The 20,385-nt window shown below is 43.2% G+C and overlaps 6 protein-coding genes across 7 annotated transcripts; 3 read left to right on the top strand and 3 right to left on the bottom strand.

Moving 5' to 3' along the window:
• Positions 1–7,875: 7,875 nt before the first annotated feature.
• RB195_018501 (uncharacterized protein) lies at positions 7,876–8,697 on the top strand (the record flags this gene model as incomplete). Its single annotated transcript, XM_064185968.1, has 3 exons — positions 7,876–7,984; positions 8,059–8,146; positions 8,655–8,697. 3 exons carry the CDS (start codon positions 7,876–7,878, stop codon positions 8,695–8,697), a joined length of 240 nt encoding a protein of 79 aa, XP_064041849.1.
• Positions 8,698–9,608: 911 nt separating this feature from the next.
• Positions 9,609–10,190, bottom strand: RB195_018500 (uncharacterized protein; the record flags this gene model as incomplete). Its single annotated transcript, XM_064185967.1, has 1 exon — positions 9,609–10,190. The coding sequence occupies one exon, from the start codon at positions 10,188–10,190 to the stop codon at positions 9,609–9,611; it is 582 nt and encodes a 193-aa protein (XP_064041848.1).
• Positions 10,191–11,128: 938 nt separating this feature from the next.
• On the bottom strand, positions 11,129–11,506 carry RB195_018499 (uncharacterized protein; the record flags this gene model as incomplete). Its single annotated transcript, XM_013436211.2, has 1 exon — positions 11,129–11,506. One exon carries the CDS (start codon positions 11,504–11,506, stop codon positions 11,129–11,131), a length of 378 nt encoding a protein of 125 aa, XP_013291665.2.
• Positions 11,507–11,844: 338 nt separating this feature from the next.
• RB195_018498 (uncharacterized protein) lies at positions 11,845–12,374 on the bottom strand (the record flags this gene model as incomplete). Its single annotated transcript, XM_013436210.2, has 2 exons — positions 11,845–12,165; positions 12,195–12,374. 2 exons carry the CDS (start codon positions 12,372–12,374, stop codon positions 11,845–11,847), a joined length of 501 nt encoding a protein of 166 aa, XP_013291664.2.
• A 1,870-nt stretch (positions 12,375–14,244) lies between these two features.
• RB195_018497 (uncharacterized protein) lies at positions 14,245–14,484 on the top strand (the record flags this gene model as incomplete). Its single annotated transcript, XM_064185966.1, has 1 exon — positions 14,245–14,484. One exon carries the CDS (start codon positions 14,245–14,247, stop codon positions 14,482–14,484), a length of 240 nt encoding a protein of 79 aa, XP_064041847.1.
• A 4,160-nt stretch (positions 14,485–18,644) lies between these two features.
• RB195_018496 (uncharacterized protein) lies at positions 18,645–19,817 on the top strand (the record flags this gene model as incomplete). 2 transcript variants are annotated; one of them, XM_064185965.1, is made up of 4 exons in its annotated part: positions 18,645–18,774; positions 18,949–19,269; positions 19,347–19,511; positions 19,567–19,817. In XM_064185965.1, the coding sequence occupies 4 exons, from the start codon at positions 18,645–18,647 to the stop codon at positions 19,815–19,817; spliced, it is 867 nt and encodes a 288-aa protein (XP_064041845.1). The 2 variants fall into 2 exon arrangements, with proteins under 2 accessions (XP_064041845.1, XP_064041846.1); XM_064185964.1 differs by lacking the exon at positions 19,567–19,817 and having other exon boundaries at positions 18,961–19,269; positions 19,332–19,528.
• Positions 19,818–20,385: the final 568 nt, after the last annotated feature.

Raw genomic sequence — 20,385 nt, 5'->3', positions numbered from 1 at the left:
CAATGTATACGCCAGTTACACGTTCGTAAACCTCGAACGAATCTGAATTGAAGTGAACGTGGGGCGCATCCTAAGCGGATTGATTAACGCCAAAAACTCTAACATTATCCTTTTAAGAGTTGCACGATTCTCTTAAGTTCTCTTAAAATAAGTCAGTCAGTGAACTTGAGTTTAAGAGAAGTGTACTCGAACGAAAAAAAAATGACACGATCACTAATACTGTCCAAAGAAAAATAAATAAAATAAAACGTTGGAATGATGATCTTTGGGAAATCATGTAATAGTTCTTCTTGATTTTCCTCTAACAACTGCTGTGTCGGGCCCTTTTTTATTCACCCCGACTGTAAGTACAAGACGCCATTTCTATTCAACAATTAGTTTACTAATGCGCCAGCCAAGCGACACTGGGATCCTTGGAGATGTGGTTCCGAAAATCCAAGGTTGCAATTTCTAGGACGACAGATGGTCGTTCATTACCCCCTATACGATAGTAACCGTTTCTTCCTTGAACATCCAAATCAAAAGTTTCTCCACTAAGGTCAGCATCAAAGGAATGAAGTCCGATGTCCTTGACATCTATGATTACTATTACAAAGAGCTCTATAAAAATGTTAAACAATAACATCACAACATTCTGCATCTGCGTATCGAATTAAAGACAGCATACCACAATATAACGATGCTGAGATCTCTCCAGGAAAAGATAGAGATGGGGCTATAGATCAAGGTATGTGGTGTGTGTGATCACGCCCAGTTTTTCCTAATCATCCTGGCCGTTCGCTTATTCCAGTTTTTCAGGACGATCAGAGGGATTGGATGAGAACAAGCTCATGCTCGTTATCTACACAATTAAGAATATCTTTTCGTGGATAGATCCTAACATCGTCAGTTTCGTGGTATGTTACCTTTAACCGCAGATTGAAGGACGGAGTGTCATATATAACGTGCATAATTATGCTATGTAATAACCGCCTTAGTCTGAGTATGTATGTGGTTGTGTCTGTCTGTTTGCCTCTGCGTGTCTGTAGTACTTCATGCACCGAAGCGGGTTCAACTAAGACTTGGTGCATTTGTCCAGAGAATGATTAAGTTTTGTTATACTAGCGTTGCCTTGCCAGAAGTAGTGAGATGGGCTAAAACGGATCCAACTTCGTCAGGCAAAAGAAAGCAATGAAATGACCCAGGGGCGTTGTTTGGTGCATACATACAGAAATGAATGCGATGAGGTGACACTAGTATCGCCTCAGATCTTGCAATGCTAACCTACGGAAATGGATAGGCAAGCTTCCTGTTACTGTAACCAGTAAGCGGCGGTAGAAGAGAGGGAGAAGTGACCACACTTACCACTTGGGTATGGATCTAAAATTGGGAACAATGGGATGAGGAGTGCAATGATGAATGAAATGGACTCTACATCGATTGGCAGTACATAATTCGTAGAAAAATGTCCGGTAATTGAGGCTCAGAAGTCATTGATATCCCGTTGAATTTACTCATTTCGCTCTTGGGTTCTTTCTTCCACTTGGGCACTATTTCGTGAAACAATAATAACAATACTTCACAGTTACTTAAGTTGAGGTTAGCGGTTTACCTGATTTGATGAACAACGCTGATATTTTTCTCTGCGATGCCTATGATATTCGCATCACTCTGCCAATGTGAGCTGAAGAAGACGAGAATGCATAAGAAAGTGCTTTTGCGATGTAGATAGGTCAAATCTTCCTCTTGACAAGAACAAGAAGTTAGAAACAGAATACAATGGACTCGAAGTTCTTGAAAAAGAAGTTGTAAACTGTCACAAGCGCCAAAGTTCAGCTTGTTCTGTAGAAATGATTCGTGAGAATGCTGGAGTTATACATAAAAGAAGGAAAACGCTGATGCTGGGGAGTACGATCGCGACAAAAGAATTAACGTTGATGTAGGAGAAGGAAGATTTGGAAGAGCCAAACGTATAAATTACTGGGTTGGGAAATCATTCGTGGGAGTTCTCTTTAACTCAGAAATGCACACTAAAATAAAATAAAAAAAAAACAAGTGTAAAAAGATTAGTAAAGGAAATAAAGAGTACTGGTAAAATATTATGCACCAGCTGATAGAGAAATTGTCGTTCTATAGGAAAATCGCGTTCTTTTGCAGATGATTAAAATGAAGTGTCGTGGAATGAAGTGAACAAAACATAACATTTTCGAAACTTCTTCTGTATATAATTGAAGAATTGAGATGTTAGACTCGCTGTGTTGTGCATAAGTGGTATCGAACGAATCATTGGAACGGATATGGAACGCCTATATAATGACTTGCGGGGGCCAGCCTAGGATCAAGTCAGTTTTTTTTATCCTCCCAGACAAGTCTGGTACCAATCTATGGACCCCGGAGGGATGAAAGGCTTGGTTTGCACTAGGGCGGTTTCGAAACCTCGACCGTGTGGCTACAACGGACCTCTAACCGACTGCGCCACACCCGCCCTTCATCGAACGGATTACGAATAAAAAATACGTTAAAGAAATCAGAAACAAAAAAATGGTGGAAAACAATGTTAGGCACGGAAAACTTATTGAATGATTGCTAGAAGGTGTTGTGTGCAAAACAACAACAAGGGAAGTATACTACAATTGATCCCACTGTCATGTGGATTTTTAATGAGAAAATCGGATTTCTTTTCAACCAACTACTACTGATTGACCGCTGTGTAACCCTTTTTTGAGGTCAGAATTTTCATTTCCGAAAAGCAAATACAGGCTTCCTACGCCACTATCAAACGTTGCTCCCTCAGCCATTGTACGCACCACCAATCTCAGCTCCAATGACCTTATCGTCTCGTAAAAAATCGTTGTATTACACTATTGAAGAGCGAGAAATTTCCCATATATATTGTCTAAAATTCGGCTGCTGGTAAAGAAAACCAGTTAAAAATGCCAATTGAGGTCAGCATTCCACGAATCTGACATGGTGAGTGAATCCAAGAGGAAAGCTAGAAATAAGGTTGTAGATCGTGGGATTTCAGGTGGTTGAGCTCATTTCTCCCTAGGTGATGTAGAAAAAGCCATGGGAACCGCTTCACGTTAGAACGCGCCTCTATGTACACGCTCCCTTCTCCTCAGCAGCCTATTCACAGGTGTTATTTGAATAGGCTGGTGTGAAGAATTCTTCAGTCTTCGACCGCTCGTCGGATTCGTGGTATGCCGCCTTTAAGCTGCTATCGAAAAAGTCTTATGGTCGCTGGAGAGTGGCTCAATTTTTATAATGCCTAATTTTTGAACTTGAATATGAGAAGAATTGATGGGTTCACATTTCATATGCATGCGTGTCAATCTCCACTAGATTCTCCATTTCATATTCTACTGTTTATGAGTTAACTAGTGGAAACAGGCGAAGTAAACAATTCAGCTTTAGCCGGACTTCAGACTTTCATGGTGTTCACTTCGCCTGCCTTTGCTGATCAATGAAGATTAATACTAGTGCCATTTTCTGTAAAATTAGAGTTGTGTTCTTCTAACAACGCTTTATTAGTTTATTTTTCAAATAAATTTAGGCGAAAAATTTCATAGCTCTCTTTCAAACTTCAACTTCAAACACTCTTTCGACACCAATATAATATAGATACAATTTAAAAGCATTACTCAAAGTGTGTGCTTTCCTCCTATTTTTCCCCAACAGTTATCAAACAACCAGTCTAAACGTCCAGCTTAAGCCGGACTTCAGACTTTCTGTGGCGTTCGCTTCGCTCCCCTTCACTAATCAAAGAAAATTAACAGTAGTGGCATTTTCTGTAAAATTGGACTTGCGTATCTCCAACAATCTTTCTTCCTTTTTTATATTATAACTAAAAGCGAAATATTCCATAGTCTTCTTTCTCAACGCGTCAGTTCTACATTTGGAGAACTCTCAAACTTCAGCTTCAAACATTCCATACCAATATATTGCAGACAAAGTTTAAAAGTATCACGCGAAATATAGGTTTTCCTCCTGTTTCCCCCCCCCCCCCCCCTCACAATTATCAAAGAATGATTTGGCATAAAATGACTGGAAAGAAATCGTCCTACTGATAAAGATAACATTCTACGTCAGATCACATAAACATCCTGCTACTATTTAAGCAGCCGTTTGCATGCGGGTTTCCACTTTCTGAGAACGGCATGCTACCAAGTTGAGGCGAACGAAGAAGGAAATAGAAACGTGGAGGAGTCGTAAAGGTGAAAAGCAAAGCGCCCAGTCGCCACGGATATGAAACGGCTGCGACCATCTATCTTTTGCGTTTTGCACACGAAGTTATCACGCACCATTTCGACGCCGGTGGATCCGTCTTACACCATTTTATAGCTTTCTGGCGCCGGCACAGCAGTCCGACGCCGGTGGACCCGTCGCACCCGCTTCTACAGGTATCTGGCGCCGGTGGACCCGTCGCACCCTCTTTTTGATTTACGTGACTGATACACACACACACACACGTGACAGAATAACCCCGTTATTATATACCAGTCTGAATGTCCGGCTAAAGCCGGACTTCAGACTTTCGGTGGTTTTAGCTTCGCTCCCTCTCACTGATCAATGAAAGTTAATAGTAGTGGTGTTTTCTGTAAAATTAGATTTGTGTTTTTTTAGCAACGCTTTTCTTCTCTTTATATTATAAATTAATGCGAAAGATTACGGAGTTTTCCTTTATAAACACGTCAATTCTACATTTGCAGAATATTCGATCTGCTGCAAACACTCCTTCGAAGCCAGAATAATATAGATACAATTTGAAAGCATTACTCGAAGTATGGGTACTCCTCCTGATTTCTCCCAATAGTTATCACAGAATGATGTTTTAACATTAAATGACGTGAAAGACATTATCCTACTGATAAAGATAACATTCTACGTCAGATCACATAAACATCTTGCTAGTATTTAAGCAGCCATTTGCATGCATGTTTCCACTTTCTGAGAACGGCATCCTACAAATTTGAGGCGAAAGAAGATGGAAATAGGCACGCAGAGGAGTTATAAAGGTGAAGAGCAAAGCGCCAAGTGGTTACGCCTATGAAACGGCTGGAACCATTTACTTTTTGCGTCATGCACACTAAGTTATTGCGCACCAATGACCGGGTACACCGACGCCGGTGGATCCGTCGCACCCAATATTATGGATATCTGGCGCCGGCGCACCAATCTGACGCCGGTGGACCCGTCGCACCCGCTTCTATAGGTATCTGACGCCGGTGGACCCGTCGCACCCCATTTTATAGCTTTCTAGCGTCGAGGCACCAACTTGACGCCGGTGAACCCGTCGCACCCCATATTATAGCAGTCTGGCGCCGTTGGACCCGTCGCACCCCTTTCTGTAGGTATCTGGCGCCGGCACACCAATCTGCCGCCGATGTACCCGTCGCACCACCTTCTACAGGTATCTGGCGCCGGCGCGCTAGTGCAACGCCAGTGGACCCGTCCCACCCCCTTCTATAGGTATCTGGCGACAGTGCACCAATCTGGCGCCGGTGGACCTGTTGCACCCCCTTCTACAGGTATCTGGCGCCATCGCACCAATCTGCCGCCGGTGGACCCGTCGCACCCCATATTATAGCTATCTTTCGCCGGCGCGCCAATCCGACGCCAGTGGGGCCGTCCCACCCTCTTCTATAGCTATCTGACCCCAGCGCACCAATCCGACGCCGGGTGGACCCGTCGCACCCCCATTTTCGAATTTCGTGACACACAGACAAACACACACTCACACACGGACTAAGTTCGTTATTATATATCATGATCATGATGATCATGATGATCTATTAACAAGAAATGACGTGAACATCATCAACGTAGTGATAAAGACGTCATAAGATGTAAACTGTCGACTACTATTTAAGCAGCCGTTTGTGTGCGTGTTTTACCTTTGTGGATGAATGTAAAGTAACTGTGCAATAATACTGCACCAAGGCACAGCAGTTAAACGCCGTTGGACTCTTCTCACCCCATTATGTCGCTTTCTGGAGCCGGCACACCTTTCTGAGGTCCTTGAATCTGTCTCCCTCTTATTTTGGAATTTCGTGACACACAGAAAAAAAAACAGACCCATGAACTAAGCGTGATTTATACATTATGAAATTAATTCTCTGTTTCAAATTAAAACCAGACAATTGAAATTGATGGCAACCAAATAGGGAATTCGAGTTATATTGTCTAAGAACTCTGAGGCTTTTATGAACCATCGGAGGCAGTTTCTGGTACCAAAGAAACATTGGACTGATTAATTGCCAACTAATGCAACATCAATTATGTACGATAACAACAAATGATGCTTCAATTTCGGAAATTACGCTGTTGCTCTACTTCATAACAATGTTCGACCTCACGTGGCTTAGAAAATCGCTTAACATGTTAGGGAAGTTTCATCGCACCCTGACTTGGCGCGGTCACCTCATGCCATCACGTCGTAATCATGTCGTTGTCAACGTTAACGCAAGGCACTATGATAACATACATTTTTCATGAACCCCGTAGACCTCGCAAAATCTGCAGGACATGGTCTTTCTTGCTCTGGAAAAATGCACCTACATTGAAATGTCTTACTGACTCCAGCTGGGCTAACTGATAACTCATGATGGCTCGAATTAGCGACTATGTTCAACAATTTTTGTTTTTCATGGTTTCAAAATAAAAGAAGAAACGAACTTGTTTGAGAATTTGCCTATGAACATTCATGAGGGTCTGATCACAAATGCCGAGGTAGTTCTCTTTACACTCTTTTTTTTTCATCCTTTCAGAGTTAGTCTTCAGAAAGGATTTCTCCGGATGATTATCATGAAGGTAGTTGGATTACTCTGTTGAACTCGAGCCTATCTCCATTTATGCACCACAATGTCAGTTTTAAGAGAGAAAAAGCGTTCTGTGCTTGTTGGCCTGATTTCGCTCAGTTGAAGAGAGTATGGGGCAGTAGGTGAAAGGTTACCCTGGCTGCACGATCGATCCCAGGTTCGAATCCGCTCTAGTGCACACTAAGCCTTTTATTCATGCGGGATCGACAAATTGGTAGTAGACTTATCTGAAATGATGAAAACACTGACTTAATACATCGGGTAGCTCCCACTAGTCACTGTATAGGCTACTTACACGATCATAAACCTCAAACAATTCCGACGAAGTGAACATGATGGCAAATCCCAGTTTTTTCTTTGAGCTGTTAGTTAAGGTCGAAAGAAAAATAGACGTGAAGAGACAGTGTAATATTCGTTTCGTGAAAACAGTCTCATTGTCGACGAAGGTTAGAACGATCGTAATCACGTTCGCAAGTCTTTGAGAACACCCCGGTCTCGGTAATCTAAGACCCCGCAAACGGATACTCCACCTGAAATCGGTACCACCCAAATTCGTAGTATTCTGCTTTTAAGTCCGCTTCCTGTGTATTCTTATGTGTAGTTCTTTAAGACAAATAGGAAGAATTGATTGTGACCGCACTCGTACTTGTAGTGTAGATCCCAAACCGTACCTTTTTCTGGAGAGACCTGAAACGTCAACTTCGTAGTATGCTCCAAAACTGTTTCCTCAATCTCTCGTACTTGTGGTATTTTTTGGCATAAGCACTAAGATATATAAGGAGTGTACTCTTATACAACATTTAACAACCAAAATAGAGGAGATATCGACACATTAAGTCCCAAAAGTTTGGAAGAATCTTGAAATTGTGATCAGCGAAAAGCTTGATTCCAAAAACTGTGATATGAAAAACTCAGCTAACAAGTATCTACCGTCGGTATGGGAAGAATAGGTCGTCCAAAAAAGTGATTGTCTGAGAGCATGATTCACGACGCACCAAAATGTTGCAAATAACCCTCTAGAATGCCCGCGAATATTTTTATCGTACTCTCACAGGTGAACCTGCACCAAGACTGCAAAATGGAGATAAAATCGACCGCCGTCGTAATTTGTCTTCTACATGCGGTATATATTCGTAATCGATTACCGACAAAACTAAGTTCCGCCCTATTCCATATTTTACGAAAGGGTGAGCTCGATCGTCGCCACAATCGATGATCCACGTCTACGTCTTGTTTCGTTTCTGATCATTGCTCCCTTCAGTGCTGTTAAACATTGTATCTCACCGATTCAATTGCACACTATCAATGTATCCCGTCTCTGCGATTTACGGTGCGAGACTATGCAATAGGTTCGTTCAATTGCAAAAATTCAGGTTACAGTAGTTGTTGGGTATTCGCAAGGCTTCACCAGACGGAAAAATTGGAGCTTTGTAAGTAGTAGTAGACAGATGATGTAGTTACCGACCATCAACCTTTACTTCCGTGTCGTTGCATTTTAGATTTTGCATTACATTCTCGAGAGTGGTAGGGAGTGTTTCGAAATTAAATCGAAATTGTGTCACCATGTCGGACCCTTTTCCTTACGTCGATGATAGTGTTCTTATGGAATGGCAAGATTTCTGTTCTCCGGCTAGTGTACAACTTGATCATATTCTATCCCAAACTGATTTCAAAGAGTTCCCTAATCAGAGTAAGAAACGTGCAAATTTTTGAAGAAATATGCACAACACCTATTCAGCATAAAAAAACATCGTCTTATGTACGTTCTTAGGATGTGCAGAGAAAAGGAGTTTCCTTTTGATAGCTGGTACTATTGAAAAGGATCAACTAAGACATTTGAGAAATAAATACATTTAGGCCGCTTTGCCACTATCTGCCGTATAAGTGGTTGCAAGGATGAAGTGGAATATGACAGCAAGAATTGGAAGACCTTCATGAAGATCGGTACTGTGAAAACGCATAGAAAGTGATTACCAATATCCTTCCACAGTTATTTCCTGCTATCAATTAGATTTTCACAAAGCGCTTGAAAGACTAAGATCTGCCACTTCTTGTATACCGTGATAGTTGATTTAAAGCATAGAGAGAGGCATTTGATATTTGTGAAAACTAACACAAAAGAGTTCGTGTTTTTCTTTCTCACTTCCTCCTTTTTTCTTCTGTTATCATTGTCTGTTTGTTGAGGCCCGAGTGCGATTCTTACTTGCTTGCAGTGCCCCTGTTTATATTAAATGCAACTATGCATTTGAGTATACGCATTAGGCGCCACATATCTTGCCCAGTTATATGGCAGAAATCACCCAGGTATGGTAAGAAGGTGCTGTTGTTGCACATCATCAAACCAGAACCCGAATAAGTCAAATACCTAGAGAGGGTGTAGCATCTTTGGTTTCAGCTCTCCGGACTCTTTCGACCTGAGGAACTGGGGTCACTTGATGTCGACAGGCAGTTCACTCGAGACGCCAACAGTCACAGGGTATAGAACAGTGATGAAGAAATAGTTTTTGTTCTGTGGAACGAAAAGCTTGGACAGAACCGTGTTCAAGGACGAAGATGGACACGCCACGGAGAAGATACGGGCAAATGCATCAGGCAGTGATACCAGTCCGACGATTAAGTCGAATCAAAGTCTAAACAGTCACTATTTGTTGACTGCTAAGAAGAGGTTCACCTTGATCACCTTGACTCCCGTTGTTCTTCGAACTGGTCGAACGGGCGCCAAGAATCTTTCCATTTGTCCCGATCGCGTATCAGAGTCGCCATATGGTTTCTCCTTTCGCGTGGGACACGAAGAGCAAGAGAATTTTTCTTTCAAAGACGTGAAGAGGCTGTGAAGAAGTCTGACCATCGGGTCGGCGGTCTTCCCGTAGTGCGCTTAATATCACGTGGAACCCAGTCGCTCACGGCTCTGGCCCAACGGTTGTCATTGAAGCGCATAACGTATCCGGCCCACCTTATTTTGCTGTACTTGGCAAATGCGGCGGCGTCTCTCATCCTCGATCGTTGACGTAGGACAGAACTTCGAAGCCTGTCGCTCACATGCGTGAAGCGGGATACTCCTAGCATCACTCTCTCAATTGCGCGTTCAATGACGCTCACCGCATTTTCTTCCTGCTTGCGAACTGCCCAAGTTTTTGAAGCACAGGTTAAAGTAGGAAATACTGTGGTGTTGAAGAGGTGAGCACGGAGCCGGGTGTTCCTGGTCATCCTCACTACATGCTCGATGCTGTTATACGCTCCCCAAGCCGCTCGTTTCCTCCTGCCCAGCTCGGAGTTCATGTCGTTCTTCATGTTTATATCCAGACCCAGGTAAACGTATCTGGTGCACTCGGATATGTTCGTTCCGTTGAGTGTGAATGTGGCACCCGAGACCCATCCGTTACGCTTGAACATCGTCTTCTGCAGATGCAGCTGAAGACCAATACATCCACATGTTCATGAGCATGAACATGTGGATGTATCGGTGTTCGTGTTCATCCACATGAACGCGGTCAGCATTCGTTCCGCTTGGCAGATTCTATGTGTTATCAGCACAATGTCATCAGCAAAACGTAAATGGTGTAGCTGCCGACCGTCAACCTTTACTCCCATGTCGTCCCATTCCAGCTTTCGCATTGCGTTTTCGAAGGTGGCCATGAATATTTTACGTGAGAATGTATCACCCTGTCGTACCCTCCCCCCTTCACGTCAATGATGATGTTCTTGTAGAACGGCGAAACTCTGGTCGTGAAGTTGCTGTACAACTCTAGAAGTGCCTTTATGTGCTGCCTTGGTTGTTCAAGGCTTCCACAACCGCTTCCGTCTCAACTGAGTCGGAGGCCTTCTTCAAGTCGCAGAAGGTGAGACAGAGCGGCATCTTGTACTTTCGTAATTACTTCGATGAGTTTCGAAACAGTGAATGTGGTCAATCGTGTTGAATCCTTTTCGAAACCTTGCTTGCTCGCACGGGTGTCATTCGTCCGAGATTTTTTCAAACCTATTAAGGATCACCCTTGTAAAGAGCTTGTAGATGACGGACACTAAGCAGATTGGACGATAGTTGCGATGTCTTGTGGATCTCCCTTTTTATACAACAACACGGTCTTGCTGGTCTTCCATTGTTTAGGAACCTTTCATTCCGACAGGTAACGCGTAAAGAGCGTCGCCAGGGTGTTGATAAGTACTGGCGGAAGGTTCTTCAGTTCTTCTGGTTTTATTCTGTCGGACCGGGTGCCGTACGATTTCTATACGACATGATAACATGTCGTATTTCGGAAAGGGGAACCTCTGGAATGACATGACCGTCTTCTCCCAGGTGGTGAGAAGGTAAGTGGACATGGCTGTCGAAGAGATCAGAGTAGAAGTCGTGAATGATTTTCTCCATTCCTCTTCTCGATGCTATGCCTGTTCCATTCGGGTTCCGGAGAGCTCTCATCCTCGTCCTTCGATTGGCGAATTCTCGATTGGCGTAGCGAATGCTCTTCTGCAGCTTCAGCCAACACTTCTGCTCTTCTCTCTTTTAGGTCTTCTTTTATCGCCTCTCCGCAAAGCCATGCGATCCCGGGCTTGAGTTCCTGGTTGCCTGCTGCTCGTGCGGTTTCACGCTGACGTATCAGCTCTACAATTTTCAGAGATAGGCGTCTTTTGGTAGTTTTATAACTGTGAGCCTTCCTCGTGCAGTCATAAAGATGTTCCACGAGCCGATAGTGTTCCTCACCGATGCTGTTCATTGCGGATTCTTCCTAAAAGCCGGCTAGTGCGGCGAAAAGATCCCAGTTAGTGATAGTTCTGGGAGTTCGTTCTGAACTTCGCGGCTTTCTCCTCTCTTCGGATAAACGAAAATCTCCCCCGGAGGAGGCTATGGTTCCACCCCGTATAAAACTTGGCACAACAGCGACATCCGTCAGGCAAAACCTTTTACTGACGATGATGTGGTCAATTTCAGTAAGCTACCCTCCACCGGATGACTCCCACGTCTAGTGTGGAGAGGAGGGCTTCTGGAATTGCTAATTTCCATGGATGGTCTTAGTCGTCATGATAAACACAGGAAACCTCTCCCCTGTTCCTTCTATTGTAGACCGTGGGTCCCGATGAGAAGGTCCTCAGGCGTTCTTCTGGGGCCAATCTTGGCGTTAAAATCACCAACAATGACCTTGTAGTAAGTGTGGTCTTCTCTGTAGAATTTCTCTAGGTCCATATAGAAAGCTTCGACTTCTTTTTTGTAGCTTGATGTTGGAGCGTAAGCGTCGAAGATTGTCAAAGCTGGCGTTGGACCACATCTTCTCATTCGCGGACGTTCGATTCGGATCGTAAGCGGTTCGAAAGAGTCGATGTTTTTTTGCCATACCCGTGTTGAGGACGCCAACTCCACCAACTCTGTCGCATGTTCCTAAGAACAGTTTCTCTTCAGTATCATACCCGGCGTTCAGTGGGTGGCCTCGTCTCGATCAGTTCGATGACATCGCACTTAATCTTCCTGGCTTGCATCATGAGATCTTCAATGGCCGCATTCGATGCAAGCGTACGGGCGTTATAAGTACAGATCGTCATCCTAGTCCTTTTCCGTTTCGGTAGCTTGAATGACTCCTGCAACCCCATCCTACCGGCGCTACCGTACCAAGCTTTCCTCCGGAAACGGGAGACTCTTTCATATTACTGTAACATGCATAAGATTTTAAAACCCATGGGCAGGTTGCAAGTCTCTGGTCCCATGAGTTTTTTGGAGAACTTTGCGCTCTTCCGGAGTGGACATGTGGAGCTTATTTGTTGGAGGCGACTCCAAACCGCCTCCCTTACACCTTCCAGTCACTTGATTGCAGACTTTTGGTCGGACCGACGTACAACATACAAAAATGGCATGAGCCAGTCCTGGTTCAGCAGAAACTGGAAGTCCATTCCCTTAATCCATCCGCGTCTCTGGGCAAGCACAAGGTCGCTTTTGGTCCGCGATTAGCCCCCTTTTTGCCACCCGGGGACGCGCCACGTAGACTCGCGACTAACCGGCTGGCTGTGATCCCTCAAGTGCGGGAGATCTGTGGAAGAAGAGGTTGTTCTTGTAAAATTGTATGCGGACATCCACGACAGCCTCAAATGGTTTTCGTAGAAAACTTGACGTTTTCTTTGAAAGAGTTACATACAACACCAAAATAAGTGAAAAAGAACCGAAATTCACCACAATGTGCATGAAAAAAAATGCTAATGCTAGCCTTCGCAGCAACGAAACCTTTTTATTTATCGTATTGAGGAATCAAAGAACTCAAAGCGGAATTCATAAAGATATCCTTCCAAAAGTGGTATTTATAGTGCCATTCGCCGTATCGCAGGCTTACCAAGTCATATCGCTCAGTATGGCTTATGAAAGTGATTGGGTGGGGGCTATTCCGGAGACGAAAGATAAAAACAAAGCCGGGATTGATTCAGCGGGCAAACAACGCACCACGGAAAAGGCGTAAACAATAAAATAGGTAGTGTATACATCGGATTCGAACAAAAAGCTCATAAACGGAGATGATATGAATCTCAACCCAATAGTTTTCCATATAACGACCAACTATCAATTTTTCCATCAATGGTTAGATGGGCATGAAAGAGGTAAATTAAGTGTAAGAGAAATTCTTCAAATATCAAAGAGTCAGAATAGTGGTACCGTCAGAGAGAATAATTGTATGCTGATGAAGGTGTGGTGTTAAAAATAAGAGGACGTATGCGAAAATGTACAAATAGAAAAGGGGAATTTTGCAGAAAAGTTCTTGTCGGAAGTGAAAGTGACGTATTGTATAATAGAAGTGATGACAATTATTAGTAAAATGGGTATGTAAGCATATGTACATATTGTCCACAATAGGTAAGGAATTCCCTCCAGAAGAGAAATTCGATATAAACGGGTGTTTTATTAATTGACATAATTCGGATTATCATCACGTTTCCGTTTGACAGCTGGAGTAGCGCATACGTTTCTTCGATGTTGGAGGATTGGAAAGAAGTGGATATTAACAACAACTGAAATGTTTCGCAAAGACCTAACTACGAGCCTGCAAGGTTCCATGGAACAGTGAAAATGGATTCAAAGCTGAATTACTAGCTAGCTAACATCCTTGAAGAACTGCTCAGAGATCAGAGCGCAGCGACTGCAGATGTCATATGTCTTCGCCTAATTACTAAAGATGGACATAGAAAAAAGTGATCCAAAACAAATAATAATAAGTATCGAGATCAGGACTAGTGTTGAAAACCTTATGAATTGATGGAATGCATTAAAAAAAGATAATCATTTTTTTGAAGTAACGACATCCTACTTTCCGGAACGCGTGAGTGTGGTGATAAAACAGAATTGATGTGCGTCTGTCGAGGAAAAGAAATCGCGAAATAAATGAGTGCGGCACTCAGCCAACTCCCGACCATCCATCACACTATGTTCACGTCTGCTCTCAAAACACCACCCATCCACCTTGCTGCACCCTAAGAATGAATGCCAGCAGGGGCTGAAGATGTTGACGAGGCCAAACAGGAGAAAGGTGGAAGTCTTCTTCACAAACTAGAAGATATGTCTGCGCAAAACATCGCGAAAAGTCGTTTGTACTCGCAACATCGTATGGAAATCGAGTTTGCCATGCTTGGGAAGAAACTCGAAAGTCGCAGATCTCGGTTGCGAATCTTCAACGATAAGGCAGCCAACGGACTACGAGTGCCAGGAGGGCACGCGTTGTAATACTTGCCATTGGTTCCTCGTCATAATTATGGAACATGTTTCTTGCCAACCCCCCATCCCCTTGTTGTCGAGTCCTATCATGGGACATCGGACAGTTCGGGTTGTATGAGTGAGACACTAGCATTAAAATGTTCAACCAGGATTCAACCAGTTTATTAGCAATATAATCATTACTAATATGTACATTATCGTCGTAGTCACGTCACTACACTACGTGAACACCAAATGATTTCCATTAAAAGTATGTTGCTCGTTTCTAAACTTCAATAAAACGAAAAAACATTCTCCCGTAATAAGAATGCAGATGCTGAGTAAAAGTCTTTGATCACAGAATGACTTACGTTGAAAAGTTTCTCGTCGTCTACTGGAACATCGAATTTTGGAAGAGGGGGTCTACCCGAATGATGGCAGGGGACCGTAGAAATCAAAAAAAAAAACTGTATGTCTCAGTATATTTATTTCAGTTTTGAAAAAGAATTGCGTATGGAATTCAGTATTATTTGTGGGGCTAACTCTATGCTTCAAATTGATGGGATTTAGAAAACTCATCTGGATAACACAGCAGTTGAGGATGTTATTCGAGTGGAGTGTTACTTCCATTTGTCACATATTTCTCATTCTCACAACATAAAACTCCTTCGGTTAGAAATCCATTAACCTCGTTCCACCAACGTTGTTACAACAAATTGATCGGTACTGGAAATGAGAGCAGCGACATATGTTTCGCCAGGAATGTTGTTCACTACAGGAGACAGTAGAACCTCGTTATAAAGATTGCGGATCAGCAATCTCCCTAATTTCTATGAATAACTTTGGCGATTTTGCTCTGCAAACTAGCAACTGACTTTGTGAATTCATCTATTTCCGTCCACAGGGTAGATTGATATTGATATTTAGTCAAAAATTCCAACGGAAATTTTCTGCTAATGAAGTTTATTCTTCAAAAAGCAAAGTACTGGTAAACAGTTAGATTCAGGCAAAATTCTACTCATCTATTATGTTTTTCTAACAACGGCACTAGCCGCGCTCATACAGCCCTGAGTGCAAGTTATTTTTTTTTTTTGTTTAAACAACATTTGTCACAAAGAGTACGTCATCACGTTAGAAGAGCGTCACTTTTGAAGCAAATCGTTTGATTGTTTTCGCAGGGAGATATCTGATCTCCTGTACCTATTTGACCACCTCTTGTCGTTCTCTTTGCACTGAAATTTTCGTTAAGCTAGCAAATATTGCTAGCCAACGCTCATAAGCAACGTGTAGGTGCTGCGAATTTGACTGAACGCAGGCGAATCACCGGGAATAAGGAAGCTTCACCTCTGCAATTGTCATTGCTCCAGAGTTAGACCAAATGTATACTGCGCTATTATAAATTCTATTAGGTAGCAGAGAAAAGAAGGTTCAACTTCAGATAAACCAATATCAGTACAACCTTAAATAGGCGCTTTGAGTGTCCGAAGCATTTGCAAAAGCTATTTGAATGCAAAGGATTTGAGGACCTTGAGAATTCTTTAGGAGTACGATTTCCTGTGTATCCTAGCTGGAGAGGAGCTGTAGGCGATGTGCATCAGTTCACAATGTAAGTTCCTTGTGATCAATGTAAGATGCCTCTAGTCCCATGAGTTTTTTGGAGAACTTTGCGCTCTTCCGGAGTGGACATCTGGAGCTTATTTGTTGGAGGCGACTCCAAATCGCCTCCCTTGCACCTTCCAGTCACTTGATTGCAGGCTTTTGGCCGGACCCATGTGCGGGATACAAGGATGGCATGAGTCAGTCCTGGCTCAGCAGAAACAGGTAGTCCATCTCCTGAATCCACCCGCGTCTCTGGGCAAGCACAAGGTCGCTTTTGGTCTGCGATTATCCTCCTATCTGCAACCCGGGGACGCGTCACGTAGCCTCGCTAACTAAAATAGAACTAAAATAAAATCGCGACTAACCGGCTGTGATCCCTCTAGTGAGGGAGATCCATGGAAGAAGAGGTTGCTCCTGTAAAATTGTATGTGGACATAAACGACAGCCTCAAATGGTTTTCGTGAAAAACTTGACGTTTTCTTTGAAAGAGTTACATACAACACTAAAACATTGTAACACATTATCTTGCCACTGTTTTTACTAAAACCCAGAAAGACAAATGCATCGAACTAATAAATCAGAGGTCCGTACATATCATATGTTTAGCGAGAAAAAGCAGAAAAAATGGCTGGCTTTAATTCGTAGATCTGCAGTTTCATCCTTCATGACAACAAAATTGTAACCAATTGAGAAGGCAAACGAAAGAACAGAAAAAGCTCGTGTTCATCATCTTTCAAGTTCATCTTATGTGAATGAGGAAGGGTATATTGAGAAATATGTACAACCGAGAACATACAGCATACAACCGAGAAAAAACCCCACCTCACACCCGCAGGGAGACCCAGCTTTGTGTAAGACCATTTTCAGAATGTTTTGTACTAGTTCTGTAAAGATCCTCAAACAATCAAAAACACCTTTGTACGCAAAGTCGTAGCCAAAACTCACACTAACAAAAATGCAAAAATGCAAAACGTGGCTACCACCGAACGAACTAAAGTTAATGGGCACCTTGCACACTTTTAAAGGCAGCACACCACGAATTTGAGGTGGCGCAGTTTTCACGTGGAGTATTTGTACACGAGATAGTAGATTATGGAGAGGGGTGTGATTCCGTCCATTTCTTCCTAATTGCCGTTAAAAAAAAAACTGCCCGGAAGATGCGCGCGTGCACAAGGCTGGCGCGTTCCAATCGAACTCCTTGTGAAAAATAGTGCACCGGAACGCTCGAAGCCGTATTTTCCGGACCGTTTTCTACGGTAATTAGGAAGAAATGGACGGAATCACCCTTTTCATTCGAATAATCCACCAGAATTCCGTACCACTCCAGACTCGTGGGGTTTAAGGATTAGACTTGTCTGGAGGATAAAAACAATGACTCGATCATCTGCTGGTCCCCACAAGTCATTGTATAGGCCAACAAACGTTCCAAAACCCCAGTAAAACGTGTTTGCGCTTCACAAATGGATTGCTACGCTAGTGGCTTTATCTTTTTTATCCTAACACGACGTAAACTGGGTGTGAACTTGGGAGTTAATGGGAACTGAGCAAGGCAGTTATTGCTTCCAAAAAAGTGAAGATGAGGAGCCAGCCAGTGTAACTATAAATCTCACTAAAACAACTATTCAAAGCAGTGTCCCTGCTGAAAACAAGGACTACGTATATATCCACCATTCGTTTTCATAAATGTCTAAGCACTGGGAGTACACGATTCGAATTTGGGAATCCGTATTCATTAGAACGTCAATCTTCTCGATTATTGAAACTACAAAGCGCACAACTACCCTACAACAAACAACCTTTTGGATATGGCAAAGTGTACACCAAACGTGATCAGTTTCATGATTACACGTCTGTATTAACAAAAAAAAAACCTATGTTTGAGTCCGCGCTTACTTGCGAATGAAGTCAGTGCGATGCTTTCCGAAGGGAAAATGAGAAGATATTTTCCACAAAAGAGATTCACTTTGTTATATGAAAGCGATTTGCAGTTCTATAGAACGTAGAATGAACTTGCATAAATGTAATCCAGCATAGTCAGGACGTGGAGATATCGCATACAAGAGAGGAGAATATGTCAGCGGTTTTTGCAACGCCTTAGCAAAAACCGACTCTCGGATCCGTTTTCAGTTTGCATTTATCTTAAACGTCTGCCATTTTCGGCTTCATAAATATACTTACGGAAATAAGTTAAGACAAAGGATAAATACTCCGGCATTTCAATCCTCTTCAGATGCACCAACGCGTTCCACTGCAATTCAGAATCGTAGAGGTTCTAAAACCCGTGGTGGCCTATACAATGACTTTAAGTTATGTACGAAGAAATTGCTAGAATCAGTTTGTCAGATTTTTGTGGATTCTGGGCGATCACACCGACTGCAGAAGGAATGTAAGACGTCGACATCTGAAAAGTAATGAGAGATTTAAGAAACGGAATAGAATGAAACGCACAGATTTTGCTATACTTCTATTCTGCTAGCCTTCTATATGAGGCATAAAGGGTGAAGTCCACGTCGTTGATTAATTTTTTCCATCCAGAATTGCTTAAAGGCATCACTCCACGAATCTGGGGTGGTAGGGGTTTCAGGTAGGTTATGGCTATACGGGTCGATTCGTCGAAAACCCAGTCGGAGGAATCGCAGACGGGGCGCATAGTTGCGCATTGCAACAGAAGCCATCGTAAGAAACAGCGTTCCGGGGACGTTCACACTGATACAGGGAAAGGTGAATGGAATCACCCTCTTCCCCACAATCTACGACCCCGTATAGGCATTACCCAGCTGAAACCTGTACCACCCCAGATTCGTGGGGTGATGCCTTGAAGGTTTATGAACGTGTATGTGATCTACACATGCAAAGAACCGGGGCCGACCGATACCATCAAGTTGTCTTTTTAAGTTTCCTACACAGTCCTAGCCAAGAAACTAGGAGATGAGCTTCGCTCTGGTCGGCCGACTGCAATATCGTTCGACGAGCTGAAGAATCTGGCGGAGCAGCATCCATATGAAGGTGTGCGGTATTTTGCTGCCAGTCTTGGCTGTTCGTTATCCAACGTGAGCAATGAACTGCGATTTCTCGGAATGGTGAAAAAGCTCGGTCAATGGCTTCCACATGCATTGAGCGACGGCGACCGGCAAGACTCTTGGACATCTGTACTCAGCTGCCCTCCAGAAGCCGCAGATTCGACGGGCTGGACACCATTGTCACTGGAGATGAAAAGTGGGTCCTCTAGGTCAACCACACCCAAAAACCTGCGTGGTGCGCTAGCGATGAAATGCCAGATCCTTTCGTGAAAGGTGAAATCCATGAGAAGAAGGTCATGCTGAGCGTCTGGTGGGGAGTTCATGAAATCTACCGTTTCAAACTGCTGCCGGATAGCACGAAAGTTACTGCCGAGGTCTACTTCGCTCAACTGCAGACTGGCCGACAAGATCCGCAAGGAGCACCCGAAGCTCAACAACGTTCGCCCGCTGCATGATAACGCGCTCATTCACATCTTCGAAGAAGACTTCCCAGAAAGTTCTGGACGTGAAGTTCTAGCGCATCCACCGAACAGCCCGGACCTGGCCCCGAGCGACTACCACCTCTTCCGATCGCTTAAGCATTACCTGGAAAAGAAGCACTACGATGATCGTGACCACCTCGAAAATGACCTTCGGGCTTTCTTCGCCTCCAAGTTGCCGGAGTTCTACGCCAAAGGAATCCGTGATATTAGGAGACGTTGGCAGAAGGTTGTCGACGTTGATGGAGATTATTCCATCGAATAATAAGATGTTGTTAAAAAGTTGTGTTGTTTTGAAATTTTGCCGTATTTCGGCAGATACTTTCCGAACACCCCAATAGAAAAAGGATGATGCTATGCTATGTAGGCAAAGATATAACCTAATCTTCTTGCCGAAATTCTTCAACCCATCATAATACAACTTTTTCTACATTGCGATCATTCACATGACTGTTTTGTTTTCTCTTCTTTCCTGGAACTATGAAGGAGAGACTGAAAAATGCTTCAGCGATTGAAAAGAGGAGAATTACTAAAGATCCTCTTCTCCTATAACGCAGACGCACTCAGACGTGGACTCGTGTACTACAGCACAAAATGACTGCAAAATACATGATATATAAATATTTATCCAGCATTGGGCTAGTACAATGTCAGAAAATAAATACAACGTAGAAGGCATCAATAAATTATGCTTTGATCCACATTTGTTACCAATAGTACCTGTAAAGAATGCTCTACTCAAGAAAGAGAGAGCTTAAAGGCTATTTGTTGAAAGGAAAAACCATGAAGGTAAATATGTACAGACATATGCATAGGAAGGTGAGGAGCTGAGA

The sequence above is a fragment of the Necator americanus genome, chromosome II, assembly GCF_031761385.1.
Source record: "Necator americanus strain Aroian chromosome II, whole genome shotgun sequence".
Lineage (NCBI taxonomy): Eukaryota > Metazoa > Nematoda > Chromadorea > Rhabditida > Ancylostomatidae > Necator > Necator americanus.
The sequence above is the reverse complement of the archived record's forward strand: the minus strand, read 5'-3'. Positions and strand labels throughout refer to the sequence as shown.